Source organism: Boleophthalmus pectinirostris, unplaced genomic scaffold (assembly GCF_026225935.1).
Source record: "Boleophthalmus pectinirostris isolate CB_2022bp ecotype Guang Dong unplaced genomic scaffold, ASM2622593v1 HiC_scaffold_7, whole genome shotgun sequence".
Classification (NCBI taxonomy): domain Eukaryota; kingdom Metazoa; phylum Chordata; class Actinopteri; order Gobiiformes; family Gobiidae; genus Boleophthalmus; species Boleophthalmus pectinirostris.
In genome coordinates, this window is record NW_026571473.1 from 10,235,815 (window position 1) to 10,256,237 (window position 20,423).

Consider the following 20,423-nt stretch of genomic DNA (forward strand, 5'->3'; position numbering starts at 1 on the left):
GGTCCGCTCCTCCTTGCACCCCCTCTCCTCCTCGCTCCTCCTCCCTTCCTCCTCCCTCTTCTGTTTTTATAGGAGCAGAACAACATTGGAGTATGGGGGAAAGTGAGTCTGAGCTGCCAAAATTAGACCCCCAACTCTCTCTCTCTGTCTGTCTGTGTGCACGCCCTGCCACACTTTCTTCATCTTCGGGTGGGGGAGAGAAAGAAAAATAGAGAGAGGCAGTAGGGCGGGGCCGTTATACCGGGAGAGGATAGTGTGATGTGGGGTAGACTCAGGTGAGATTATCGTGGTTTAACTCTAAGCTCAGATCACACATCGAAAGTAACTGTTAGCTGCTCGCAAATATTGCAATACCCAAAAAGGTGTCAAGTGTCCTTTATGTGATATCCAACAATGTAGGATTGAATGGTCTAATATTGTTTTGGTAAGTTTTAAGATTACTTACTGTATTTTTTTGGACTATAAGTCGCCCTTTTTATCATGGTTTGGGTGTTTCCTGCTACTTATATATTAAAATTTTTCACACTGACAGCCACGAGAGAGGGTGCTCGAGGCTTGTGTTTCAGTATCTGCTACTCCTGTTACTCCTGTACCACTGTCACTTCGCACTCTACTGCGCATGCCTCCTCTAGAAATAGCCGCTGTCTCGCTGCAAATAGTGAAATATTCAGTCGAAAACGGTAATCGAGCAGCAGAAAGAAAATTTGGAGTGTGTGAGAAACTTGTGAGGGACTGGCAGAAAGCAGGGATGGAGAACACAGCTTCACGGCAAGTGGAAGGGTGTACCATGTAACTCTCCTGGAAGTTACTGGATGAATCGACAAAGCGTGAACTTCAATGACATTGACATCTAATCCTTCAATGACAATGATTCAGAAAGGCCAGAATAATTCTAACTGGAACTGATGTTGAGTCTGTCGACAGCTACGAAGAACAGGAAGCAGCGCGCTGTATACATCATGGATCTATTATTTATCTCCGGGGGTCAGGCAGAAGTGACACCGAGATGAAGAATTCAATGGATTTAGTGATTTGGAGTGAGATGTAGAGTTTGGTAAACTTATGTTATGTTGTTGTTGCTATAGTTATCTGAATAACTGTTAATATGTTACATTAACAAATTAACAGTTAACATATTCTGTTGTTATTACTATAACTTGCCTTTCAAGATGAAATGTCGGTTGGCCTGGTCTCTGATTTTACAAAATACATTTCCCCAAAAAGTGTGACTTATACTCCGGAGCAAATTATAGTCCAGAAAATACGGTATTTACTTCTTGCAATCTGGGCTCATGTTTGAGATCCCCTCTGCAGCATAAAGCATCAGAAACATCTTCCTGGAGTAATTTTTGGGTAAATGATATAAATTTTTCAAAAGGTATTAGTAAATATATAAATTATTTTTTTCTTTTCTTTTTTCATAAATAGTAAATAGTAAAAAAAAAGAAAAAGAAAGAAAAAAAGTTCCTCACTGTAGTATTAAACATTTATCTCCATGGAGACAAGATCAGAGAGACGATGATTTTAGCGTTAAAAACACATGTAACAGAATAAATGCAAGGTAAATGAGGCACATCCTTCACCAGAAATGTGACAGAGTTTACCTTTGAAGGTGCATATTCTACAATATATCAAAGCTGATCCAGGGTTTGGTTATTTTTAAGTTTATTTTATTCATTATTATTCATTGATTTATGTTATATTTGCAAAAGTTTTTCATCAGCACTGGCAATACAACGTCTAATTCTGAAATAGTGTACATTCCAATAATAACAAAGCCCTAGTAGTTATAATAGTGAATAAATTGTAGCCTAATTGTCACTGTTCTGCGTATAGCTAAAACAACATGGTGCAGTATTCACAGGCTCACACAGTCTCACTTCTGGACCCAAAGAGGATATTTACACCTCTCCGTCATCTTAAATCTTTCTTCCCCTCCTGCTCTGTTTTTCCCTCCACTTACGAGCCCTCACTGCTGGAACAGTAACTCAGACTTTGAGGTTGTCAGCTCTCCCTCTCTCCTCCGCCTGTGTACATAGGCCCACAGTCGACGCCATGGAAACGAAATCATCGCAAGTCAAAGGATATGAACTAAAGTTTGTGCAGAGCGATGTGGGTGGCATGAAATCGTCCACCTCAAAATATGCGAGTAATATCTGTGGTTGAAAAGATTTATGACTGAAGGTGCATTGTGTAACTTTTCTGGTTTCCATGGATATGTATGTTATTTTTTTGCCTAGAATTTCCCACAGTAGAGTTGACTGACTGATCAGACAAGAGGAGTATATCACAGTAAGAATGCATTTTTGAGCAATAAAATCACCTATATCTGAATGACTGTGAAATAGATCAGTTTAATACTCTACTGTGGAACATTCTAGCCAAAGCAATAGTATCGCCATGGAAACAGCTCTACCACCACCAGTTACCCATTTGCTTGTTTCCTGTAGTTTGTTTTTCTAACTTTCTGTTGGCAAAATCAACTCTTTCATGAACACTCCCTAAACCGCTGTTGTGATTTTGGGCTACACAAAAATAAACTGATCTGAACCAGAAAAATGACATAGTGGAGCTTTAAAGGTGCACTGTATAACTTTTCTCGGGGAGGGTACGCCACATGCTAGTTTCCGTGTAGATGTACTTAACTGTTCAGCTTGGAATGTTCCACAGTATGGCATTAAAATTGTCTATCTCCAGGCCAAGGTACTTAAAGCTAATTCAGAACAAAAAAAAAAACTAATGAAACAAAGGCTGAATAAACTTTTAATGCTGTGGAACATACCAAGGAACGCAATAACACCTCCCACCTCCATCAGAAAAGTTATACGGTGCAGCTTAAAATGGACAAAGCAGTTTTAAGCTTAAATGAATAGACTGACAGTGCAGCACCTGAGGCAGATGTTTTTCAGTAGAGACTCAAGTTTGGGTTTGAACAGCTGGTGGAGAGGTGATGTAAGCGGGCACAGGTCATCCCGTGTCATCATTATGCGACCCTGTCTTGTTGATACCTGTCGGCCTGATGCGCAGCTAAAACGTGAGCTCTGACAGTAATGATGAGCAGCACTGATGGTGCAGTCTACCTCCTCTCGCTCAAAGGAGGGCCCTGTCCCTTTAAATGAACGCTTTAATGACTGGAATGAGGCTCGGCTCATGTTTGCTCCAGTTTGGGTTTACAAGTGACTAAATACACAAGAAGGGTTTAATGTATTCAGGTTTAGCAGCGATGTTTCATAGGGGTACAGGCTTTGAAGTGCCACGTTTGAGGTCATCATTTTAATGGGAAAAGTGACGGAAAAATATGAGTTGGTCAACAAGATACAGGCAAGTTTTTGTAACATTTACATAACTTATATGTGTAATCATGAATAGCGGAATTGCTACTAATGTACCAAAGAATCCTCCAACGCAGTCCTTTTTATCTGGCCTATGTCATCAGAGCTATAATACTCCTTACAATGGAATTGCCAGACTTGAATGGACAATACTCCCACAATGTGTTGAGTGTTCATGTCTCTGAGTCCTGTACTGATTGTAAATAATCTCCTGTGTCATTCAGAGAGCCCAGTCTCTTTTTACTCTTCAATTATCATAAAATACCAAATAACAGCAGGGCGTTTATTTGTTTCAATCACCTAACAGACCAGGCATTTATTTGAGACCAGGCAGTAATTTGGGGCAGGCAATTAATTCCTTCCTCACAAAAATCTGGGAAAATATGGTACTCAAATACTTAAGTGTGTATGACGATAATTTACAGTTTTTACGGCATGCCTCTGGGAACCGTCGGTGTTATACGATGGCCTGGCAACTACTTTGCCAACCTTGTCAGCACGATTCCTGCTGCCTTGTCCCGTTGCCTTTCCTCGCCCCTTTGCCACAACTTTCCTCTTACACCACAGCAGCTACAATGACATCACCAGCTTGCTCCACTTTCCTGCCTACAATTTTGCAGCATCTTTCTTTTTTTTATGTCATTTCGAAATAGGGATTTCACACCAATGTCATCTGTTCCACCACTTTTTCAGTGAAGGTAAGGATGATCAGATGCTGAGCAGAAAATATAGCCTATCCATTCCGAATCACACAACCAGTCTCATGAAAACAGGACTGAACTGAAGTCAAACTGCTACTGTGTAGGCTGAAAACATCATGCTCTCTATGGTGTCGCTGCTTTTAATACATTAGACTCAGTGTTTATTTGGAACCGGAGGTTAATTATAAAAACATACACCTGCACTCAGGGTTTAAAATGGACCTCGTGGTTAATTGAAACCTGGCTATTATTTGGTATTTTATGGTATTCTACAAATATCATGAACAAACAATGCGGGTTAGGTATGTATAAATTATGTTACTTATTACAAAAATCCTTCTTCAGTGTAGGATTGATGCCATCTTATTACTGTATTCACTTCCATCCTTTTTTATGGACAGTCCTCATTTCTTATCCATCTCCCTCATCTTAAAGTCATACCTATTTTACTGTATAACCAATAGGGTTGTCAAAAGTATCAAAAATCAGATACTAACCAATACTAAACCTAAAACTGAAACTAGATATTCATTTCAACAATATCAATACTGAAAACAAAACAAAACACATAACTGGATGAAATATTGCCTTTCCTGAACAGTTTCATCTTGAGATTTATCAGATAGTGAAAGACGACATAGTATAATAAAAAAAATACTATTCATTTATGTTGGAAATTACACTATTGTCTAAAAAAGAGCTTATAAAAATATAATTTGGGTATCAAAATTCATATAAAACTCTATTCTTTAGTATCATATTTTGAAATTTTAATATCGTGACAACACATGCCAAAGAATACATTATAGTCTTTTCTAGCTATTATAAATCTACCTCAAAATCCTTCTTCAGTGTATTTAATAATCTCCACACATGTCTTGATCTCTATGTCATCCCATTACTGTATCAGCTTTCATTGCTCTTTTATAGATAATCCTCTTGTTTTTACATCTTTAAACGCAGCTGTATCGTCACACTGGAAAAAACACTTTCACATAAACAACATGTACACAAAGTGAAGATGGAAACACGTGGCTAATTATATATACGGCTGTTAATAAATGTTCTTACTGTTCCATGGGTGGATTTTTAAAGGGTGTCTGATTTCTATGGAGTGCCAGTAGTTTTGGCTTCGCAGTGCTGGGACCTGGCACTAAGTCTCAACATTGGGACATTTGTGAAAACCATCCAGGCCAACCGCTTTGATCCACACACAATCTAATAAAGTTCAGAAAGTCTAGAACAGCAGGAAGACATCAGAACTAAAGAACTAAGAAATATTTGGGATTTGAGGGGAGATAAACTGCCAAAACAAAATGGACACACCAGGGGGCTTTGTTTCTTCTGTTTTATGAGGTTGTATGTCATCTGTCAGACTTTGGTTAGTATGATTATATTAGAAAGGCAGTCTGAGCAGTAAGGATGTCATGATTCAAATTTTAGTGGTATAATTGTGAGAAGAATAGATTTGAACGATTCACGACTCACGACTTAATTCACAGCAAAAGTAAAGTAAAATCCTTCATTTTCTTTCATTCTAAAACATTACAACTCCTAGTATGTGGACAGAGTTATGAGCAGGGGTGTAGTGGGGATTCGTGACTGGACCAGGAGGACTAAACCAGGACTGAACCGGGCCTGAACCAGAACTACACCAGGACTGAACCAGAACTACACCAGGACTGAACCAGAACTGAACCAGGACTAAACCAGAACTGAACCAGGACTAAACCAGGACTGAACCAGAACTACACCAGGACTGAACCAGAACTGAACCAGGACTAAACCAGAACTGAACCAGGACTAAACCAGGACTGAACCAGAACTACACCAGGACTGAACCAGAACTGAACCAGGACTAAACCAGAACTGAACCAGGACTAAACCAGGACTGAACCGGGCCTGAACCAGAACTACACCAGGACTGAACCAGAACTACACCAGGACTGAAACCAGAACTGAACCAGGACTAAACCAGAACTGAACCAGGACTAAACCAGAACTGAACCAGGACTAAACCAGGACTGAACCAGAACTACACCAGGACTGAACCAGAACTGGACCAGGACTAAACCAGGACTGAACCAGAACTACACCAGGACTGAACCAGCACTGAACCAGGACTGAACCAGGACTACACCAGGACTACACCAGGACTACACCAGGACTACACCAGGACTACACCAGGACTACACCAGGTCTAAACCAGGTCTAAACCAGGACTGAACCGGGTCTAAACCAGGACTGAACCAGGACTGAACCAGGACTACACCAGGTCTAAATCATGACTAATATTGGACTTGAGAGCAAGTGGGGAAAACCCCAAGCCCGTGGAGCAGGGTGTCCACAAAGCAAGATTAGGCAATGGTCCTTTCACCTGCAGTCACCTGACAGTCTACAGAGGCGCGCCCGGGCCTGTCCAGACACTCAGTCCTGGTTCAGTTCTGTTCTAGTCCTGTTCTAGTCCTGGTCCCTCATGTTTCAGGTCACTATAGGACAGTCCTGGAGATATCATGAGCCTATGCAGGTTGTTTTCACCATTGCCAATAGCTTCAGTTTGACATATAAGTTGTAGGCTATTTTATATTTGTTATTTTTTTCATCTTACATCAGGAGAAGTGGGTAGACGACGTATCCCTGCGTACCCCTGCGTACACCCCTGGTTGTGAGATTAAACTTTCTTAATGCAAAAGTAAATTTATTGTGATATAAACAGATGTTGAAATGTAGAACGGCCTGTTTTTACACATCAGAGCTGCTAATTGCCTTAAGAGTTTCAAATCTCTGCTACTTATTTACGCTGATATTTAAGTAGATTTTCTATAGCTTTATCTGTGTTTTTAACCTTGTTTGATTGTGCTTACTTGTGTTTTACTCATATTTCGTTTTTTATCTATATCGTGGCTGTTCTGTCTGTTTTTAAATGTGCTTTATAAATAAATCTTGACCATGCCCTTAATCAATGCAATACATTTAGGTATATAGAGTAATAAAATATGAAAATGTAATTTTGCTTCATTTATATTACAATTTCAAGATTAGTAGTTCTCAACCAGTCTGTGGTCTGTGGCCTACTTTTACTTCAACATGTTGGCATATTTTGTAGATGCAGAGTAGAAGAAAATTTAAGTAATATATTCCCACATAATTTTACATCATAGTTTCAGCAATTTGACTGAGAAATCCTGATGTACTAATATGAATAATTCTATTAAAAATGTTACAGCATTTTAAGATTCCAATACCTCTGAGTCAAGAATGAAAAAAGTGACTTAGGCTATGTTCAGACTGCGGGGCTCAATTCGGATTATGTATCGGTTTTAGGACCAGATATCCGAGTGGCCTGGGTCGTATTTGACAAAATCGGATCTGTGTCATTCAGACTGTCATTAAAAGATCATATACAGGTTGCATGGGGGCGAAAAAATTGGATTTAGATCACTTCAGGTTGCAGTCTGAACGTAGTCTTAGTTTACTACTAATCTATTGGTAGCTTGGTAATGAAGCGGAGTTGAGAAGATATGATCAAGAAGGACGTACTATCACATTATAGCCTATTGTATTGAAATATGTTAGACTCTTTTGAACTGCATTTTTAAACAGCAATTTATATTTCTAAGAGCTGGTTTGATAAATTCTTCCATTACTGATTGTGCTGTGCTAAAAGTGGGCCAACTTGTGAGTACAAAGGCTCAGATGTGGACCATGTGAGACGTGGTGGTCGGCCAAAACACATCATTACAGCCTCATATCCAATATTAATCACCAGCTGCTGCATTCAAACAGGAAATAATAGGCCTGACTCATTCACTGTAGATCCTCTGGTGTCCTGTCAACAAGTGAGAGAGAGAGGCTGAAAGCTTACAACAGAGTCTGGACTGATAATGTAAAAATGCCAAAGAGATGACAACCAAACTGAAACAAGCAAATTGATTTAGCAATTAGTTTACTATTTAGTTAGTAAACTAGCTACTAAATCATCATGAAAAGTAGGGATGGGACACGATCTCGCACCACAAGATCTCGCGAGACAAACTTGCTATGAGATTGTGCACACAGGAGAAAAATCTTGTTTTGTCTTGACATTTTCCCCCCGTGTTTTTACATTTGGATTGGACAAAAAAGCGTCAAATGGTGTCAAGTTGAATTTCCTATAAAGCTGGGAAAAAAGTAAAAAAAAAAAAAGTGCTACAATGACCAGATGCGGAAATATTAAATAGCAGTGGCGTGTGGTCAGGGCAATTAATGCAAGCAGTGGTTGCCCAATAAAATCTAAAATTGTTGCATGTCAAAATATATAATTAAATTGTTTCAAATTATCACCAAATAATCCAGTTTTCACTTCACTTCTGTCTATTTGACACATGGTTGAAGTCACAGTGTCCTTTACTACATCTACTGGTCACTGAGCAGACTGTCCTGTTTTGCCCTTCTATGTTGAGAGCGTGGCTTTCTACATGTGCTCTTACAACCATGGAGGCCAGCTGGTTGTTTTAGTGGTTTGTGCATGCGTAATGAGGGCAGCCGGCTCAAACTGCACTGAATAAACCCACATCATCATCCGTGGGAATTGAACATGTGCTCCGATTCCAAGTAAGTGTGCGTGTGCAGCAGGAGATGATAACAACAGCGCCAAATTTTAACACAAGTGTCTAAAAATAAATAGTTTTGTGTTTGCAATGATTAGATGTTAATTAGAAATACAGCCCATCATTTAATCAAACAGTGAGCTAGTTTCAGGGCTAGTTTGTGTGAAATGGAGGATCCGGACAGAGAGTGGAGTTAGAGTGGCCGGGACAGTGAGGAAACCACCTAGTCTGTGTGTTTATGAAGGAGCGACAGTGTCACTATTACAAACGTGTGGAGGAACATGCGTGTGTTCTGGATCTTCGGGGAAATACAGGACATTTCTTCAAGTGTGGTTTTCATTTGCATCTGTGAGAGGTGAGTGTGAGCGCACTGTTCTGACACAGGGGACGTTTGTGACACATCAGGCTGTATTATAAGTGAAGCTGTATTATAACTGCATCTTTCTGACCAGTGCACTGTTGTCGTTATTCATATCTCTTCATGAATGTACATTTTTTGTAGTACGTGCATTAAAAACGAGTAGAGCTGTCATACATCTTGTATGAACAGGGTATCAAATTCAGTCTAATATATACAAATATTAATAAACTATGTAGGTCTAGGTCTCTCTAATTTGACTCCAGAGTTGCTCAGTAGATATGTATTTCATATGTCAGTAAAATAAATATACTAATTTGCAATGTAATATGTATAAAAAGTGGAGTTATTAAATTGTTATCAACCAAATATTAATGTCCACCCTAAGTCTGCTTGCATACCCATAAAAGTCACCGCACGCTACGGTTAAATAGCATAAATCATAAATGGTGAGGCCAAAATCGTGAACTGTATGTATGCATTTATTATGAATCATGTCTTGTCTCATTCTTGTGGACCCGATCTCCTGTCTCATCCCACCCTTATTAAAAAGGAACTAAAGCTAAATTTTAATAGAGAATAATGTGATATAATTGTGAGAACCCTTGCCAGGAGAACCAGGACTTTCTTTTAGGGTTTTCTCCTTTAGCTTCCAGATTCTTGTTTTTAGGTGGTGAAAGCTCGAAGAAGAAGGTGGTCATATTGTGGAGGATGTAATGAGGATGTAAAACCACATGATCCCCCTACAAGCCTGGAGACGATCACCGACAAATAGAAGACGCAAAGGAAGTTCCAAAGAAACTCTAAAAAGAACAATGAGACGGATGCACAGGCCTGGGGGACGACAATGGAACGACTAGAGACCAGTGGCACAGAGGCACAGGAAGATGGTAGATATATTATTGTGATTCCACCAAATAATTTCCGTTTTTATTTGATTCACACAAAGACAGAAATCAGACATTTTGTGGTCTAAACTGTAGCTGCAGTAATCCTAATATGATGAGCTGCCTGGGTTGAACTAGTATGATTATTCTGTTCTGTAGCACAATACACTGACTATCCCTATTTGATTATACAACTGGACCAGAAGACACTAAAGCCAAACTGCTAAACCCCTGGTAGTAGTTTACAATCACACTTTGATGAGTTACATGTTGCACCCATGGGAGACAGCAGAAATAGACAGACTTACGTGGGACGCCCTGGCAGAGGTGTAGGGAGAGGATCTGAAACAGAAGACAGAGGATTTTGAGCACAGGATCTTCTATATTGTTCCCAGATTTCTGAACACACGGAGCTGCCAACTACCAGCAGAAGTCTGTGGGAGACCTTCTGTGTGCAGCCAAATGTGTTGTAGGAAAAGTTAAATAGGAAAATAGATGTCAAGGTTTGCAACACCAGCAAAAAAATCAACTCTCGTATAGTGCAAACTGGAGATTTTTGAAGTAATTATCAAAGTAAATAAAACAAAAATGGTAGAAAAAACTGAAATATTTTAAAGTATAATTGACAATAATAAAGCATTTGACGATAGCATCTCAATTGGTGCTATCAGGAAGTGTTCTTGATGATCCGTGTACATCTAATATTAATAATATACAGACTGAACCTTCTTCAAACTCCAGTGAATTCAAGTTGGCCGTTTTCCCTCTCCTCCAATTTTTTCCCATTCATAAAATTTCCACTTTAATACACATTACTGTCAACATGAATTAATTTTGCACTAGAAAAGTAATAAAAATCCTTATGACTGGAACTGAGTGAGTGAATTTTATTTTGAAATGGTTTCCAAATATTTAAAAATGCCAAATGTGTTGCAAATTCTGGGCATATAAAGTGTACCACTCCATTTGCTTCCTAATTATTTTGGACTGAATGCAAACAAAAGAAGGGTTGAATGAGTTCAGAAAAATGACTAAAAGCCTTTTTACTGACAAGGATTGTGATTGCCATTAGATTTGAGTATAAGAATTATGTATTATGTCAGATTTTTTTCATAATATAACATGAGATATTTTGTTTTTGCAAAGACGATTATGTTATGATGTCTTGCTAATTGCAACCATTAGAGGGACGGTTCGGAATTTTGGGCATAGGGCCTCATTTCCTAGTGAGCCAGAGTGTTGGAGACGTGTGGAGACACTTTTTTAAATATTCCATCCAGTCCTTGTATTTGCAGAGGTCACTGGTGCTAGGCTAGTGCGTGTCAATGACCATAGTTAGCCTGCCACTAAAAACACTTACGCACTCCACAAAACACCTGAAGCAAATCTATTATCTATTATTATTACGTCAGACTGTTGATGTAAATGTCTGTGTTGATAGAATAATTTTAGAAGTAAAACCAACCTTGCATTACATGAATCATCGCATGTTGAGGGACTATTTTCTCATATATCAGTCCGCTGGTCCGCTTTTTCATATATCAATCTGTTCATTTCCACTAGGAAATGAGGCCCTATGTCCAAAATTCCAAAATGTCCCTTTAAAACCCTCACGCTCTCCTCGGGGTCACACTGACCCAAAGAAATAGTTTTTTTCCTTCCCGTTCTCTTGGGGCGGGTCAATCAGACCCAAAAATTTATTTTCAAATAAATTCTCGCCAGGCGAGAAAATACACTGAAAAAATGGTCTGAGAGGGGTTGCTCAAATTGCAAAAACAAATTTGACAACAATAACATGACTTTTTTACGTTTCTCTGTCCAGCATGTTTAAATCTTACAAAGGTCACTTGATTGTGGCCGATGTGAGACCTGCAGGTTTTAATCAGGTTGAGGAAACATGACTTTATTATAATCTCTGGTGAGGCTCCTCCCTCTGGAATTCTCCTCCCCAAAACTTTTGGAGGGAAAATTCAAATGTAACAGGACACAGGACAGTTACAGGAGCAGAGGACATGCATAGTGTGGAGCAGGAGGATTATGAGAGCTGATCTGGAGGTAAGACTTTTCAAAGATTTTATTATGTGCTTCTCCGGCCTAGAATGTCATCATTGTTAAAACATGTTTGTGGTGTTTTATTTGAAATTAGAGTTAATGTAAGGACTGTTTCCTTGAAACAAATTGTCTTTGACTGTCCATCTACAAGAGTGTGACAGTTGTACTAAGATTTGAATGTGTTGCTTCCAGAGTCGTCTACAAAGAGTGACGTCCAGAGCTCTGCTGGAGCTGTGGGGAAGTTCATGAATGTTATAGTTGATGTTTCAGAAAAAAGGAAGATGTTTGAGAACCAACAAAACACAGACCACAGATGAACAAAGTAAGTAAACTAAAATTATTTTTAAATTTTTCAAAATGAACTTCCTATTGAAACAGTTATCGTGTTTCTACAGGGTGATGTGGCACTAGGAGACTTTATACCAGATGCCCTTCCTGTTACTGCGTTTAGAGGAAGAAAAGCAGCACATGGTGAGTTTTGTTTCTGCAGATACAGTTCTAATGTTCTTGTGATTCTGTTCTGGTCCATTATAGGTACTTTGAATGTATTTAAACATGTACAACAGAGTAGATCATCAGAATGTAATCATCATGTGTTATTTCTGTGTCCACAGGCAGAGACCAGAGCGTCTTCACACTGTCCAGCTCCAAACTGTGTATCTCAGTCCCTGTGCTCTCTTTGTGTTTGATTCTGTTTAAGACAATACAGAACTGTGGAAAACTAAAGACTGTTTTTGTATTCTTTTACAGAATTAGATCAATTAAATTAAATTATACATACTTATACATTTCATGATAAGGTACCATAAGATAAATATGCATATTCAGCATGACTTGATCAAATTTCATCAACATGAAAAAGTGACATTCATGTTCTGGTAAAAATATGTGTAGAGGGGATCGAAATAAGTTTCAAAGCCTAAACATAATTTTATTGCATGCAACCGCTTTCCATAACTTTTTTATGCAAATCCAGCAACCTTTTTTTTTCAGTGTATATTTTTGGGTCTAACTGACCCGCTCCAAGAGAGCGGGAAGGAAAAAAAAAATTCTTCAGGTCAATGTGACCCCGAGGAGAGTGTGAGGGTATTAAAACTGCAAGTTTGAATTCATTGCAGTACATCTTTAAAGGACCCACATCATGCTATTTCCGAATCTACTGATAATGTTGTTTCCTCATCAAAAACAGACCTGGAGTTGTTGTTGTTTCATTCATGTTTAACACACATGAATGAAACTGGCTATCTCTACTGAACAAAAGTCGCTGTCAACTTGAAAACTACTACTGCATGACATCACAAGGTGAAGCAGAGCATTTCGAGCTGTGGCGATACAGACAGACTAATAATGCAGGATTACTCAAGCATAAATGAATGAAATGAAACAACTCCAGGTATGTTAGTGATGAGGTGAGGTAACAAGATTCTAACACGTCTTATAGATGACATGAGTGATTTTTGCGTAATATAGGACCTTTAAGGCTCAAACAAAAATAATGAAAACATTTATAAACTCTTACCAAACTTGACAAACAGCACGCCCGTTGTGGACACTGTTCCGTGACTGTTGGTTGCCACGCACTGGAAATATCCCGTATCCGTGGTATCCAGATTGCGTATCCGTAGTCTTGATCCGTACGGCATGGAGCGATACGACACCCTGCGTGGCTCTTGTACAACTGGAGCGTCATTTTTCAGCCATTTTACTGTGGGGAGTGGGTTGCCAGATACTCTACAAAAAAGCTCAGCAGTATGGCCCAGAGACGTGGTTATGTTGTTCATGGGAGCTTCTAGACGGATGAAATAAGGCCCTGGAAAACAGAAGAGAAAAATTATTTATGAGGGTGATAAAGATGGGGAGAAAAGGCCAAAACATGATGCGAGGCCAAGAGGGGAGGTATGTCAGGTGTGAAGGGATTGAGATAAGAATACAAAAAGAAGAAGGAGATATATTGCTTTACACATAGGCCAAAGCAAAATGCATAAATCACAACGTACAGCGTGTACTTTGCAAAGAGCCAGATATCAAAAAACTACATTGCCATACTTTATGTAGTAGACAGAGGTGAGTACAATAGTGAAATTGTACCTATATAAGAGATACTTTAAAATAATATTCATCATCAGCCGTTTTTCTCCATGGAGATGTTGCATGGAATGTTTCACAGCTTATTTATCTCTACAAAGGCAGTAGGTCATTCCATAGATACATACATGTCAGATCTGTGGACAGGCTAGCCCACTCACAGTAAGAATGCAAGTTTTTAAGTCATTAAAAACCCACGTTATTGAGTAAATGCAAGATGGATACATTAAGGCCCCATCTACACTAGTATGTATTCCGAGTCTTTTTCTGCGGATGCAGTGTTTGTCCACATTAATCCGATTGAAAACGGCTCCAGAGACGGAACGGTGCTGCCAGCTCCCACAAATTCATCTAAGTACGGATCTGATCTGGCCTGAATAAGTTGATACGCTGATGTAGGAGCTCTAGCTGCCGTCCTCATGGGACCACGTCACTGTGACTTGCACCTTCCTGATTTGCTGAGTTTGTGACATCAGTTATGTGACGCTATTGCGGGAAACAGATTAAACCACAGACAAAAAGGAAGCAGTGGAGCTAGAACTACTTGCTTGTACACGGTCCATGAAAAGACATGCTTTTTTTTCAGGCTTGCTATCTTCCTCGGCTTGAAATCAGCTGCTGCAACTTCAGACACGGTTAGCAGAACACCCCTCTGTCACAGCTGTGTAGATAGGGAAGGCGCGCGGACACAGAAACGACTTGTCTAGAAGCAAATCGTTTTCGATACAGTGATACGGTGATTCACTTTGGTGAAAACGTAATCTAAATGCCACACTGGGACATTCCACCAAAAAGTGACATAGTGCACCATTAAAGACGAGGTATTCCACTGCCCATTACGTATTTATAGATCACAATATTTCCACTAAAAGTACTGAACATCAGTTTTGTCAAGTTGTAGTGTACAGTTTGGTATCATACTTTTGTATATTTATGGTGATGTAGGCTTGTGGGCTGAGCTTTAGATAGAATCATACTGCTAACTGTAAGGAGGGTTTGAACAGGGACTGAGAAAGATTATTCAAATGTGCATGGATGTCATGTAAAACCCTTCATCTGTGTTTCTGATGAAGGAACAAGATTATAACATGGTAGAAAGCTCCAAAAAAGTCCAAAACAGTGTCCAGATGTCTTTCAAATGACATCTAGACACTGTTTTTGAAATCAAGATGTTTTGACTCAATCCAGACATCATTTTCAATTTGATGGTACTGGTCTGAGATACTAGGATTTATAATGAAAACTATTTTACCTAAGACCACACCTGGACAAATGAGGGATTGCACTGATTTGTTTTAAAGGTGCATAGTGTAACTTTTTTAGTGGAGGGTCCATCAAAAACTTTTCTCCAGAGAGGTGTTATTGCTTTGTCTGGAATGTTTCACAGTCTGATATTAAACCTTTTTAACTTCGAACAAAGTTACAGGTCAGATCTGTGGAGAGGCAACCCCGCTCACAATCGGAATACTAGTTTTTTCTAGGCATCTTTGAGCTATAAAACCACCTGTGATTGAAAAAAATGTAAGGCAGAAGTGTTTAATGCCACATTGTAGAACATTCAAGGCACAGCAATGACATATCCATAGAAACAAGCAGGTGATGGATCTCCAATCAAAAGTGACTATAAGTCACACTTTTTTCATGGTTTGAGTGGTCTTGCAACTTATACTCCATTGCGACTTATATATTATAATATTCACAGTTACAGCTGCGAGAGACTCTAGGCTTGTGTGTCAGTATCTGCTATTACTATTACTCCTGTACCACTGTCACTTCACTCTACTGTGCATGTCTCCTACAGAAAGAGCCTCTGTCTTGACTGTATCATGTCAGTCAATCGCACCATTACTTCTGTACCACTGAAAATTTTAAAGTTAAAAAAACTTATAAAGACAACTGAGAAGACTGCTCCTAAAAAGAAAATCATATTTTGCAGATTACAAGCTGCAAGTAGCAAAATATGTGGCCAAAAACAGTAATCGAGCAACAGAAAGAAAATCTGAAGTGAGTGAGAAACTTGTAACAACCAGGACGGTGCTCCATGCCACTTTCCTGGAAGTCATTGGATGGATCGACAAAGCCTGGACTTCAGTGACAACCAAAATCATCCTGTAAGGATTCAAAAAGGCCGGAATAATTCTAACTGGAACTGATGCTGAATCTAACGACAGTTACACAGAAGAGTTTCTCTCCAGAGGTTACGGAGTTGCTCAGAAGTGATACTGAGGATGAAGAATTCAATGGATTTAGTGATCTGGGGTGAGATTGAGAGCTTGGTAATATGTTACGTTAACAGCCTGTTGTTCTCTGTTCTATTGTTATCACTATAATTTGCCTTTCAAGATGTCGGTTCCTGGTCTCTGATTTTTTAAAATAAATTTCCCCAAAAAAGTGCAACTTATAGTCCAATGTGACTTATATATATATATTTTTTTTTTCTTCTTCATTGCGCATTTTTTGGCTGGTGTGACATATACTCCGGAACGACTTACAGTCTGAAAAATACTGTACACTGTGCCCCCGTAAGAGGAAGAAAGTATTTGGTGTAAATAGGTACTAATTCTAATCTAATTGTTTCAATAAAGATTTTGTAGCGATGTAAACAGGCAAACAAAAAATAATAAAGACCAGATCTTATTGTAGACAGTTTATTAGTAATTATTAGTTAATTTAAAAAAAGGATTCCTGTGTGTTATAAAAATGGCAGCGCAATAACGTCTCAATAAAAACAAGGTGGCAGACACACAGGAGAAAAGTGTCATACATACTGGTAATCAAATGATATCACATTTTTATAACATGATGGTATGCAGTGTTGTTTTGAATCCATATAACACAACAACACACAGCTGCATCAAACAAACAGGATGTATGGAAAAGACATTAAAATATTTCTGCATAGCGAGGGTGGGGCAGCGTGTGGTTGGTGGTCACAAAGAGATCTGGAGGGCCACCGAAGAGTTTCATGTTGAGAGAAAACATGGGTCTGGAAAGTTCCCCTGACCCTGTCTCAGGTATGCAGAAATGCTTCAGACCAGCCAGAGTAAACAAGGAAGCAAAACACATACACACACACACACATACACACACACACAGAGAGATGAAAAATTCTAGTCCAGATCTAATGTATAATGAGGATTAATGAACAACCAGAAGCAGGTTTCCATAAGGCACTGGCTCCTGGAATGGTAAAGATATAACAGACTCATGCAAGATGGAACAACTGATTCAGAGGTTATGCACACCCTAAAACCAACCTTTTGTTTCATCTGCCAGTATTTTCTATATCGCAATAATTAAATATTTTGAAGTGGAACTAAACACTAAATCAACTTTTTGCTACTAAACTCTGTACAAGAGGTTTTAGTAAGATTGCCTTGTGGTCATGTTTGGGTGATTCTGCAAATTTGCAGATTTTTGGTCAGAAACAGAGGTACTGGCTACTGCGATTTCAAGTAATACGTGACATCAAATATGACTGCCCTCACTCTTCCCTTTAGTCCTCCAGGCACTGCCCAGTATAGCAGCTCTATTTGAAATGTGTTGTGGGCAATTTAGGTGTTTAGTCTCACTTTAAAATTAGAATCCAAACCAAAATCCAATTAGTTCTCAGTTTCTATGGTAAAAAAAAAAAAAACTAACTAGAACTAAAGCACTAAACTAGTCCTTGTTCAGTCCACTTACTCTGTAGCTGTTTTTTGTCACAATCTTACATTTAAACAAAAAGTATTCATTTTTCTATTGATGCATAACAAGTTACATAGTGCACCATTAAAGAGGAGGCATTCCACTGCCCATTACATATTTATAGACCACAATATTTCCACTAACTGACTGAACATCAGGTTTTTGCTCCTAAACTCTGTACAAGGTGTTTTAATAACATTGCCTAGTGGTCATGTTTTGGCGATTTCAGTGCAAACTAGGTAAATTTGCAGACGTTTGATCAGAAGTGGCTACTGCAATTTCAAGTACCATGTGACATCATGCATGACTGCCTCTCTTCCCCCCCTCACTCTCCCCTTTAGTCCTCGAGGCACAACCCAGTATAGCAGCTTTTATTTGAAATGTGTTGTGGGCAATTTAGGTGTTTAGTCTCACTTTAAAATTAGAATCCAAACCAAAATCAAATTTGTTCTCAGTTCCTACAATAAAATAAATAAATAAATAATAATAATAATAATAAAAATACTAAATAATCTGCTAAGTATCCATGAATATTCAAATTTCAGAAGTAATATATATACCACAAAAATTAAAAAAACATTCTTTTTCAGCTGATTCTGCTCCCTTATTTAAAATAATCAATATATCAATGTAATGTTAATGCACTAAACTAGTCCTTGTACAGTCTTTTGTCCCAATCTTACATTTAAACAAAACTAAAGTATTCATTTTTCCATTGGTGCATAACTGACGTGTTTTAGATCTCTGTGGGCCAAACATAACTGCTCCTACCGCACTGTGTAACTGTTACCTTACAAATCCAGGACAAATGAAGAGCCATACTTCTCCTGTTATTATATAATATTAGGGTGAGGTGCTATAGGTGCGCATAAGTCTTGTGAAGAATTTGGACGCAGCCGTGTTTCTGTCAGAGTTCTCCATACAAGGGCATCTCTGTCTCTGCTCTAATCTATGTGTCTGTCCACTGGAGCTCATTAAGGGGGCAGTGCAGTTTTACATTGTTCTCTACACTCAAGGTGACTTCATCCACCTCCAGGCAGTTCTCCAAGTAGTATGGACATGGCTGAAAATGCTTGCTTTGTGTTACATATTTAGTCCGTGAATACCAACTATTATCTAAGCGTTTTCTATGTTTTGTGTCTAGAAATGGGCACATCACATCATCGTAAAGCTAAAACAAATATTTCAAGATGAGGATTCGACTAGAAATGTCATGTATTTTGAAAACAGGCATAGGATAAGGCATTGTGCACAATTCAATGCATTTTTTATTTATTTTTTTATTTTTTCACTTGAAGTTGTATTTTGGAGTAATTCTTGCATGTTTGAGTAATCTTTATCCTCCTGCATTTGAGATGCCGTTGCTCTGAAAATTCATTCCATTTTAAGATATTAGGTTTTAAATTCTTCATTCCTTTTTTCTTCCTTCACAAAAATGACTTGTTGGATATCATCGTGTTTATATTATCTGAATTTGAGACAGGAAAGCATGGCAAGTTGCTATTTAGTTACATGAGCAAGATTTACAGAAACAAAACATTGTCCATTTCAACTGCTTTTTTAAACTCTAAGTATTTATTATTATATTCATGTATTATTGTCAGGGTAACACGAGATCTACAGTGTGTGAATGACTGCAGCTCCAAAATCCTAAGCAATAAAATGAGCTGGTACATGTTGTGAAAACACATTTATCTTGTCATGCACGGTTGAATCTTGGGCTTAACACAGCAGTGTGCTCCTAACACATGCATGGCAATATGAGGAGTCCAACTGCACCACTCTCCCAACCATGCACAAGTAATTCCAACTATTTGAATATTATGTTTTTGTTTTGTGAATCTAAACTAATAGGAGATTTATAAATGTGCTTGGCCTGTAACTTTTGTACAATGTATTCCTCACAATATGATTAAGTGAGATTCAGGAGCAGGACCACGCCCCAGCCGCCCTCTCCTCTCACCAGCAAACCACAACTCACCTCGATCACGCCTCTAATTTCCCAGAAGCCTATATGTAGCAGCCTTTCCCATCATCCCAGTTTGTCTCGGCTAATGCGACCCCACTCTCCCATCCCCTATTTTGTTCGTCTTTCAGTCATAAGACCCTTACAAGGGGGGTCTCGTTCCGGCTGGGCCAATTGAAGATTGAGACGAAGCCCCCACCTAGAGTCTCAACTCAGCCATCTCTGTCCCATTTTATACATCATCAATAAACTTCTTCGCACTATGTCGTTGTTGGTGTGGTCCTAGCTAGTGAAATGATCATTTCAAATTGTCACAATAACTGTAAATCAGGATGATCCCAGGAAACTTTTTTTAAGTAAACAATACTGTAAAAATGTGACTAGCAATGATGATTAAAGGTGTTTTTACTGTCTTAATCCTGTGCACCAATCTGATATCGGCACTGATAATGAAACATTTACTAGATCAGATATCAGCTTCCAAATATCGGTTCAGTTGATATCTTTGTTGGACATATAAACTGATGTATTAAGACTATTTACTGGTCATAGTTGGCTGAGAAAGTCTCGTAAAGTGTTTTTTTTGTTGTTGTTCTGTAGTTACTTCAGAAGTACACAACAGCTACATGACACATTTGGAGCAGTTCTGTCTTATTTTATTTTATTTTTTTATAATTGGTATCGGAACTGAAAAAGTTGGACCAGTGCGTTCCTGCTTTAAACATGAATAACAGAACTAGTTCATTGCAAATAATCTCACATAATA

The 20,423-nt window shown here is 38.6% G+C and overlaps 1 protein-coding gene and 1 long non-coding RNA gene across 3 annotated transcripts in view; one reads left to right on the forward strand and one right to left on the reverse strand.

The window, feature by feature from the left end:
• Positions 1–20,423, reverse strand: part of ror1 (receptor tyrosine kinase-like orphan receptor 1) — a 206,726-nt gene that overhangs the window by 42,728 nt on the left and 143,575 nt on the right. For both annotated transcript variants that reach the window (XM_055165151.1, XM_020924654.2), the window contains 2 exons: positions 13,439–13,729; positions 10,176–10,209 (listed from right to left, as the gene is read on the reverse strand). In XM_055165151.1, the coding sequence (XP_055021126.1) occupies positions 10,176–10,209; positions 13,439–13,729 (325 nt within the window). The remainder of the gene's footprint in view (positions 1–10,175; positions 10,210–13,438; positions 13,730–20,423) is intronic.
• LOC129412113 (uncharacterized) lies at positions 11,887–12,348 on the forward strand. The gene is made up of 3 exons (XR_008633585.1): positions 11,887–11,922; positions 12,112–12,241; positions 12,315–12,348. It is a non-coding gene; the product is annotated as an uncharacterized LOC129412113 (long non-coding RNA).